The 9,704-nt window shown below is 50.5% G+C and overlaps 4 protein-coding genes across 4 annotated transcripts; all 4 read left to right on the forward strand.

Moving 5' to 3' along the window:
• Positions 1-3,497: 3,497 nt before the first annotated feature.
• On the forward strand, positions 3,498-3,713 carry Pmar_PMAR015081 (hypothetical protein; the record flags this gene model as incomplete). Its single annotated transcript, XM_002779319.1, has 1 exon — positions 3,498-3,713. The coding sequence occupies one exon, from the start codon at positions 3,498-3,500 to the stop codon at positions 3,711-3,713; it is 216 nt and encodes a 71-aa protein (XP_002779365.1).
• Positions 3,714-4,177: 464 nt separating this feature from the next.
• Positions 4,178-4,519, forward strand: Pmar_PMAR015082 (hypothetical protein; the record flags this gene model as incomplete). The annotated part of the gene is made up of 2 exons (XM_002779320.1): positions 4,178-4,414; positions 4,451-4,519. The coding sequence occupies 2 exons, from the start codon at positions 4,178-4,180 to the stop codon at positions 4,517-4,519; spliced, it is 306 nt and encodes a 101-aa protein (XP_002779366.1).
• Positions 4,520-4,976: 457 nt separating this feature from the next.
• On the forward strand, positions 4,977-5,156 carry Pmar_PMAR015083 (hypothetical protein; the record flags this gene model as incomplete). The annotated part of the gene is made up of 1 exon (XM_002779321.1): positions 4,977-5,156. One exon carries the CDS (start codon positions 4,977-4,979, stop codon positions 5,154-5,156), a length of 180 nt encoding a protein of 59 aa, XP_002779367.1.
• A 1,916-nt stretch (positions 5,157-7,072) lies between these two features.
• Positions 7,073-7,342, forward strand: Pmar_PMAR015084 (hypothetical protein; the record flags this gene model as incomplete). Its single annotated transcript, XM_002779322.1, has 2 exons — positions 7,073-7,252; positions 7,322-7,342. The coding sequence occupies 2 exons, from the start codon at positions 7,073-7,075 to the stop codon at positions 7,340-7,342; spliced, it is 201 nt and encodes a 66-aa protein (XP_002779368.1).
• Between the last annotated feature and the right edge of the window lie 2,362 nt (positions 7,343-9,704).

The following is a 9,704-nucleotide window of genomic DNA, read 5'->3' on the forward strand; positions in this document are numbered from 1 at the left end:
AACTGTTAACAGGTATAGTCGAAGGTTGGTACGGCTCGGAGCAAGAATTCGAAAGAAATGTTCGCACGATGTTCTTACGAAATTGGTCACGGCAGCATATTCTAGTCCCGCAAGCTCTCGCGCTCCTGGTGTTCCCATACGTCAGCCTGATTGCTCCACATATTGCGGCCGTCCTCTCCATCTCTTCGAGTCATGGGGCGCCTTCTGATAGACTACCCGCTTACGTGCTCGTCCGTGACGCTTTGGTGGCGATCATACTATTAGCATGCAGAACGCCACTTGTGTTAGGATTGTGTCTGCGAATGACCCACATCATGAGGAACCGGTTCGTGATAATGTTTGTCGTTGCGGTCCTCGCTTGCCTGTACCATATAATGGTTTATGTTTTTACTGCCGGAATCATATTCAGTCTCGGTGGACGCGATCTTGATATGTTTGGCGTTCCTGATCCGTATCGTTGGATGTCTGTGGGCCTAGCTGTGCTTGCGATCGGGTTAACCGTTAATTGTTAACGTATGTTTCCCATTTCGGCTGTGGCCGAGTCTATTGTTGTCATCCTCAAGCACGTAAATGAACATCCTATTCTCCATCACGATGTAGTGATTTCATTCATCTCTATCGAACTCTATGTAGTCGTAAGTCGAATTATCAAATTGGTCTGGTTAGGTGTATGGAAGGGTATCAATTCTGAGACACTCACATGCTAGGCCGGGTGTCTATCTTTTTCTCCTCTTTTCTGCCTTGTCATCTGCTGAGGACCTCAGCAGATGACACCTGGTAGTGTTACAGTACCATTGAGTAGCAAGTACCGCTGCAAGTTGCAGCCTGCAACTTGTCGGCTTGGTCGCGCGAGGATTTTCATCCGAGCTCAGGCTCTCATCCCATTAGTAAGAGTTCCGAAGGTTCAGTGAAGTTTGAGTTAACAAGCTCTGGGGGCATATTTCCTGCGAGTTGTCAGATGAGTCGTCACATTGAGTGTTACATTTCCGAATTTTGCAAGTCCTGATCTCAGGATTTGGATCAGATCAGTCGACTCCTATCTCGACAGCATATGGATTGAGGAACTTCAGTTTCGATGATGCAGCTTAAAAACTTGAAGTTTGGGAACTTTTTTTTTGACGCATTAACCAGCCTGTGGGGGGAACCCAGTTATGGAGAACCTTAAGAGATGTGGCCCCCAGGAGGATACTGTGGGACTTGCATGTCCATACCCACTAAAAATCCCCAGAAACCGGACCCAAAAGGCAGAACAAAAAGCAGTAGGGGCTGGTTACCAGCCCCTACTGGTCACCTGTCACAGGGATTGGAGCCTCCGTCATGGAGGCTGCGACGCGCAGCGTCCGCGTCGTACACCTCCAGGTGCTTAGCAAGATTGCTAGCCTGGGGATATTTAAACTCCCTTGCAGCGTGCAGTGGAGAATGTTTAGTCTTGGAGACTTTGGAACTCAACACCACGTCATTATTAAGCATTAGATCAGAGTCTTAACTTCAAGGCAGATGGTAGGGAGTGGCTGAAGAGTAGAGGGGGTTGGTATACATCGCAGTGCTTGTCAGTTGAGGAAGATCCTCAGCCGGCAAGTGCTCAGTCACTATGAGTAACACCTAGGTGTTATTATAGTGCTCCTCTACTAGAGCAAAAGAAAAAAATATGTATATCACTTGATATATTTGGTCTTGAGTATTATCCACAATAGCTTTACTAGCTTGAATCTGTGCGACGTATCGCACCACTCAGGCTATTGTGTTCTCATTCAGTTCAGTGTGTGGCTTGTCGCCCATATTCTTGTCGCTTGGCTCGTTTAAACGCCACTTCTGCTACGCAGAGCTCAACTTCTTGCCACAGCGCTCACAACGTGAACAAGTAATTTACTTGAAGTAAATATTTTCGGCGCTCTCGATACAGTAGGGATAGGAGTTTTATATAACTCCCTAGCCACCACAAGTGCTTCAACGAGTGACTTGCAAGGCCTGAACAGGTTGGCTCTGCCACATCGTAGCCTACCACGTCTCTTAATAAGCTTGAGCCTACAAGATCTCACCACAAGACCATCAGCGGGTTTCGTTGTGAGAAGCAAACATGTTTCGGATCAACAAGAGGAAGTCTTTCCCAAAGTTGCTCTCCATGCACCCTATCTCTGAGGGTCAGTCCTAAGGACATTCTCCTACAGCGATTTGGGAGCCCGCCGAGACGCCTCAACGACTTTTCATGGTAGGGAGCAGTCTCCAGACCGTATAGTGCCGCAGCGAGGACAACACGTTTTATGATAGACTCCTTGGATGCTAGTGACACCTTAGTGGACTTCAGGACAAGCGAGACAACTTAGCTTCCCAAGAAGTAGCGATGACCTGGGCTAGCTGAGTACCTCGTGAATGTACGTTCAGATCGGCCCAGACCAGTGGCGACTTCCCCTGTGCCAGTTCTTTCCCGGTTAAAAGCTTCCCGAGGCCCATGTAAAATGTTCGAGGTTCCAGATTCCTTAGCGTTGAATTAGCGAAGTAACAAGTTGTAACTTTCGTGTTGTAAGTTAAACTTGCAACATTTCCTCGTTTTGGACTATCAAAAATTTTGATAGTCCGGAACGAGGAAATGCAGCATTTTGATTCAAAATCGAACAGACTGCAGATTCTTCAGCTGCTGAAGTTCAGCATGACTGGCAGTCATAGGTGGGCGGTCTATTGCGGACCATGACCAGGCGAGACTGTCAGAGACTTTGATCCAAAATGGAATGGCAATGACCTTGCCCTTGTCAGCTGATGATTAGCTCAATGTATATTCTACACTTAGCCATCCTGAATTCTACAATGTAGGATTCGGGATGGCCCACTCTTTCCGGTAAATGTTTGAATGGAAGCTCCCACTTCGAGGCCTTCTCAGAGGAAGTCTATTGATTACAAGTGGAGTCGGCCTCCAAATCTAAGCTAGGGATGGAAATTCCATCGAATTCATCGTATTCCATCATGGAATACCAATCGTATTATACGATAATCTTGAGGCCCGTCACGATGCAGCATAAAGGGGGAATGATTACCCGATAATCGAACGAGCTACTGTTGACGGTCGCCGGTATATGAATTCACTCGCATATAATGACCAGCACGATCCGCGGCAGAGTTCGCAGTAGTTAATTAAGGCTGAATTAGTGAATTATTTGAGAACTTCCTGTTTGCAGCAAACAGTTTGCTGAATTATTCAGCAAACAGGAAGCTCTCAAATGCAATATGATCCCCGCGGAGGCTTGCAAGAATGAATTGTGTCAACGCATTTGCTCTTATTTACGCAAATATTTCTTCCCGCCGAAGACAACGCCAACAAGTGTGAAGTAAACGAAGATGTACGCTCCATCGTGCACTCGGTTTGCCCATCCTCCGACGTCGAGAAGGAGATCCTGGAGGCACTCTCTCGCCATGGTCTCACCTCTACAAGTCTCATCGGCAATCTGTCTTCCACCTTCTTCGACGGAGCCTGTGAGGGTCTATCGATCGCGGCAGGCGCAGCCATGTCAGCGGTGAGGGCTGATATTGCTGCCTTCGTTAAGAAGCGTCGTAAAGTGGCGATCGACTCCCAGTTCAAGCAGTCCGGCTCCTCCCTCGACGTGCCTCAGCTCATCTCGGCCGTGGCCGCTAGCTACAAGACCACTTTACCACCCTCTGCTCTACACGGCGTCTCTAACGAGATTGTCTCCCAAATTCGCGACAAGGACAATGGTCATTGATAATGACTCATTATCTCTCCTTCTGTGCCCTGCTGCCGAAGGATTCCTCCACCAAAACTAATGGCGAGAAGCTCTTCAACTTCAACGTCAGCAAAGCCGAGAAAGATCAGAAGTTCTCACCCGAAAAAGGGTTCTGACTCAGAACCCTTTTTTTGGGACTCAACAAGAGTAAAAACATCGGTTCTATCAAGGAGCTTGTTCACTGCGACCTGAGGTATGCCCTGCTCGTTGCAGCTGTTGTCAATCCGGACGATCTATCTGCTTTGGATGTGGCGTCTTATCTTCTGCGGTTGCTGTCATTCAACGAAGCACTCCCGGCTGAAGAATTGGTTCTCTACTACGATAAGTACCGAAGATCGGTGGCTTCTTTGATGGCGGCCTCGTCTAGCCGCTCAATGCGTGACTGCTTCGTTGGCGATGCCTACCCAACCCTGCTAGCTGAGTTCTCCTTCAATCGGTCCAGAATGGCGTCTCGGGACAGCTCCAACAACCTCTTGAATAAACAGGGATCGAAGTTTGGCATCTGCTACGCTTTTCGCGACGGTATCTGTCGCTTTGGAAAAAACTGCCGCTTTCGTCACTCGAGTGGCCCTAGAAAGGTGTCTGGTGAGTCCACGGCGGAAGCGAAGCCTTCCGGGGAGACCCAGCGGAAAGTCGCGGGCAAGGAGGACGAGAGAGCCTCTTCTCAGAAGAGTCTTCTGGTAAGTCCGGTTGAGCTTTCGACTCCTGAGCCTCAGGACCTGAGGGTTGGCCTTCTGTGTGATCGGCATGATAGTAAGACGTGTGTCGTCGGTTTCTCGTTTTGAGAATGTGCCGGTTGAGTTTACCAGTAGTGCGAGTGGTCTTCAGATCACAGGAAACGGCCTGGGGCCTCAGCGGCAATCGAACACGTATCATGGCTGCAGCAGAGAGCAGTCGAAGCCATTGAAAAGAACGAGACACGTATGGGATATCAGGATGGAACAGGCCTGGGTGTCACTAAGCCATCAGCGTTCGCTTAGGGTTTGTGTCCTCCTGGTCCCTCGAGAGTGCCTGAGATCTTACTCGAGGAAGCTTCGTCTATGGAAGCTAGAGGTTGTCTCCGAGACCTTGCTGGTTTGCCTTCGCCTGAACAGGTTGAAGAGCTTGAGAATTCCTTCCAGTCAGCCGTGGAATCGCTGGTTCCCAATTTGGGAATCCCCAGCTCTGTGCCGCTCTAAAGTGCTCTGACGGTCTATCGGCTTGTGGTAGTCCCATTCGAGCAAAGCTTGGGAAGCCTTGGCAATGGCCACTAACGATCCCGATTCTCACTTGTTCGTCGAGATCGATCAGGGTCTGAATCTCGTAGTGGATCCTCCGATTCCTCCGACGGGTGTGTTCCTTAAGGCAAAGTCGAAGAAGGACCTCGATAAATCGATGAAGGTCTTTAACCTCAAGCGATCCTATCGAAACTTCTCTTTTTGAGACGCAGCCTGAAGTCTGTCGGGTGATACTCTGTAAAGAGGTTGCTTTAGGTCGCATGAGGCGGCTCTCTCTTGCACAGGCGGCCTATGCATCCCATCGGCTCTATGCGAAGATGGCCCTCATACCCAAGGGCGACCACGAGTATAGGTTGATAGAGGACCACTCTCGGTCAGGCTTGAACGGTATGTGCAAGCTCTCCGAGACGTGTTTGTTGCCGAGGGGCCAAGAAATCCGCAGTGGTCTCTCGGATCTGCTTTGTGGGTGTTCACCGAGTAGCTCCTGCCAGTGTGGTCGGGATCGGACGGCCAAGGGCCCCTATGACTATGTGTTTCTGAAGTTTGACATCGCCTCAGCGTATCGTCACTTGTCTCTCAATGATGTAGAAATGGCTAGGACATCGGTTCGACTTGATCAAGAGGTTTCCGAGAACCTGGCATTGCCCTTCAGGGCGGGGACCTCCCCTTTCCAGTGGTGCCGCACCAGCGCGGCGATCAGCCATATAGTGGCCTCGCTGTTGAGGCTCATCCTCGGCCACGTCAAGTTTCTCTCTTTCGTCTACGTTGACGACGGTCTAGTGGCGCTACCGCAGCCCTGCTACACAGTCGGATCTATCGGACCGTCAGGACCTGACGCTACTGGTCTGGCGATGCCTGAACTTCGAGATGAACTGGCGTAAGTGCCAGTTCGGCGTTCGCGCCGTGAAGTTCATAGGCTATGAGGCGGTGTTGTTGCCAGGGGGTAAGGCGGAAGTTGGGGTTCACCCCGACATATGTTCTTCAATTCGAGACATCCTCCTCTCCTTCGCCGATAAGGGGTATATGATGCCTGCTTCGCTGAGTAAGGTGCTGGGGGAGCTAGTATTTGCCTACCAAGCTATGGGGCATTTGAAGAGCTTCTTGCAGCCGCTGTATGCCATTCTGAACGTATTTGAAAAGAAACACCTACGTTCGATCAAACTGAGAACCTCGTCGAAGACATTCGGTTCGGTACTCTTCTGGCTCGGTATAGCCGAGCATCCGCGTTCTCGCATGCCAATAGGCTTGCCCCATCCTGCTGGGTCTCATCTGGTACTGGCGTCGGACGCGTCCACGAAGTTCATGGGGGGGTTGGGTATCCGATGGCGATAGAGGGTTATGGTTCCAACTGAAGGCTGACTCGGAGTCCCTATGCGAATGGGCCAAGCTGCTGGCCGAAGGCGATGATGGTGTGCCATCGCACAGGGACATCGCTCTCTTGGAACTTATTGCCTCTGTAATCTCTCTGCATCTGGCGGCCTCAATGGTATCTTCGGCCGATCCGGGCAGGTCAGTTCCGTATCTCTACCGAACGGTAGTGCTATTCTGTGATAACAAGGGTGCCATCGGAATGTTGAGGAAGTTGTACTCTCCGAAACCGGCGCTTGCAGCTGTCCTCCGTGGTGTTGTACACAGTGTGCAGCACACTGGTTTGGCCGCTTCACTGACCGTCTGGTCCTTGCTCATGTCTCCTCATCCGAGAACTGGCGGGCAGACAACATATCGAGGGATGTCCTCGACGACGTCCCGCCTCACTGGCGCCGCATCATGATAAGTTTGAGTGACGTTCTTACGTCTGAGATTGTAGCCCCAGGAGATGTGCAAACGGATCCCGATCCAGCTTAGCGGAGCAGGGCTATCCTCACCTTCCCCAATACGCAGTGGTTCCCCCTCCCCCCTCTCATGAATTGTGCCGCATGCGCGCCCTGTTTCAGACCAGTCTCTGCTGTTGCGTTCCAAGTCGATCACTCCAGCCCTGGCCTCGGTTAGCCGGATCACTACTACCCCCTTCAGTTCCACTGGTCAGGTGAGGACGTCGAACCCGTCTCCCCTCGCAACTTCGCCAGAGAGCATCGGACGCCCGGGCCGGGCGGCCCGGCGTCATCTAAGTCCAAACGCGCCATGGTACGAGCCTTCCTGGGTCAGTTCGACCGCGACGAGGCACTGGCTCTCGCGGATACCTTCGCAACCTCTGGTCTTGCTTCGAGCACCAATCAGCTCTACGACTCTACCGTTACCTTCTTTGAAGAAGTCGTCGGTGGCAAAGCATTTCCTCTTCGCATACCGGATCTCTCCCTTTTTGTATGGGCTCTCACCTCATGCAGCTATGCGGATAACTCGATAATTACGTTTGAGTCAGCTCTGCCGCAGAGCCTCTGCGTCGAGAAATAAAGCTGCTTGTTTCTGGTTAACACCAGGAGAAGAATTTCAGGTTTCTCACATTCTAAAGCCAGCGCGCAAGGCTTCGGGAGGTCAACCGGTGAGGAAGATGCGTCCAGTGTCGAGGCCTGAGTCGCTCAAGGTTTTCCGCAACAACTTACCACGTGAAGACATCTTCTCGCGAGCTATGTTGGTGGGAATCTTCGCTCTGTTGAGGGCTGACGGGCTGCTGAACCTCCGCTGGGGTCATCTATCCTTCTCCAATGTTGATGGCACTTCGTCAACCCCGCTCTTGAGTATAAAAATCAGGCGATCGAAGACTGATCAGTGCGGAGTTGGGCAGTTGGCGTACATTGCCTGTACCGCCGAGGCTGTTCGTTCATTCCAGATAGAGGATGTGACGAGTGATCCGTGTGAGTTGCTTCCCGTACACGCCGTCCTAACAACCAAGCCCCCAAGATTCTCTCCCGAGGAGCGAGTATTCTCGATTAGATATGATCGATTCCTAGATCAGGTGCGTAAAAGGCTCGGTCCCATCATCGGACACGAAACTGTGAACGACTATGGAACTCACACCCTCCGGCGAACTGGCGCCCAACTCCTGCACAGATCATGGCCAGCAGACTCCCCGACCTTCATGAGGGCGGGAAGATGGCGTTCCGCGGCGGTCCTCGAGAGTCTGCACGACAGTGCGGAGGACAAGGCAAAACTAGCATCATGCTCTATGATCAAAGAGTGAATCTTTAACTCATAGCTGCCGGTACGTTTGGCCACCTCCATGGTTTCTCGTGACGAGAATCTCGTCCAAGTTTTCGTGTTGTGTTCGAGCGATAAAACGAGTTCGGGTGAAGTGCAGTTGGTGGAGATGATACACGAGTTTGCTTTTAGTTTGCTTTCGTGGTCATCTCGCAGTAGAGGCTCATAGACCTCAACATACCTACGGCCCCACCCTGGAACTGGACGTCGTAGACTACGACCTCCGTCAAGACAGTCTCCGGTTCCTGGTTTACGGGCCGCAGGTTTGCAGTCTGGTGTTTCGGTCTGGCCTTCTGCTGCGCTCACCCGAACTCTGTGGTTGTAGGAAATGTGCGGCTTCCCCAACTAACTACAAGATAGTCCCCGCAGATCACTCAAAGATCTCAATGAAGGCTCTTGGAAGGCTTCACGAAAAAGCCGTAACGACCAGCAACGTTTCAACTAGTTAATTTAGGGCGAGCGAGATTTACAACTTGCGCCACCGTGAATGAGGCACACAGCGAGTAATGGGCGAGCGAGATTCATGCATACGTGCACGAACAGGCAGTTGGGTTAATGTAATCACTGATTACTAATAATTGCCGTAGTCAGTTCGCCAAGTGCTTCTTTGCCACAGTTAGATGAATTGCGGGTGTGGGGATCCTATTAGACTGTATCTGCTGTGTATTGTATACACTGTCAAGGCTGGATTGTCGTAGGTGTTATCTGTTGAGTATTTTCTATGAATTCCAAGGATAGCATAAAGCAATACGCGGGCTGTCATGCCGATTCAACATCAACCTACGGTCCGGAGTTCACGACGCTGAGAGGTGTTGAAATGCGTAAAATCAGTCGAAACTGGAGTTTGTTTCGAGGCGCGGAAGGTTCGGACGAGACTTTTGGTCTATCTAAGCCTGTCGATGAGTTGGATGTGTTCTTGAGCCACTCTTGGTCCGGTAGCCCTTTTTGGAAGCACGTTACGTTTATCACTGTGTTGTATGTCAAAATTGGTTATATTATCATGCTAGTCACAGTTTTCGCATTGTCATTTGGGGTTTATTTTTTACCATCTCGTCAGAGAATAGCCTGTCTCGCTGTAGAGACCCTTGGCATCATGGGCATGCTATTGGGTATCCTTTTTGGATATCTTGTGCCAAATCGAAGCAATAAGAAGATGGTGTTCCTCGATAAATGTTGTATACCCCAAGGAGACGCTAGTGCTAAGAAGCAGGGAATATACAACATGGACAGGTTCCTTACAAAGTCGAAGCAACTCCTCATCCTCTGGACCCCGAACTACTTTTCTAGACTTTGGTGTGTCTTCGAACTGGCTTGTTATCTACGTATCCACAGTGACAGATCGACTCGCCTGATATCTGTTCCACACTTCAGATTTTTCGTCTACGTAACGATCTGCGAGATCGGTATCCTCCTCATTGTGAGATTATTTGGCGAAGTTTTACCCATGGACGATCCTCGACAATGGTATACGGTGTATTTCGAATTGTCGATTGAAGTTTTGGTATCTTTTGCTCTGTGTCTGGTTGTCCTATTATATTTCATACCTGCCCAGTCTGCTCTCATTGCTCAACTGAAGTCTCTCTGCGTTGCATCGGCACAATGTTCGTGGGATAGCGAC

This window comes from Perkinsus marinus, assembly GCF_000006405.1.
Source record: "Perkinsus marinus ATCC 50983 genomic scaffold scf_1104296947616, whole genome shotgun sequence".
NCBI lineage: Eukaryota > Perkinsozoa > Perkinsida > Perkinsidae > Perkinsus > Perkinsus marinus.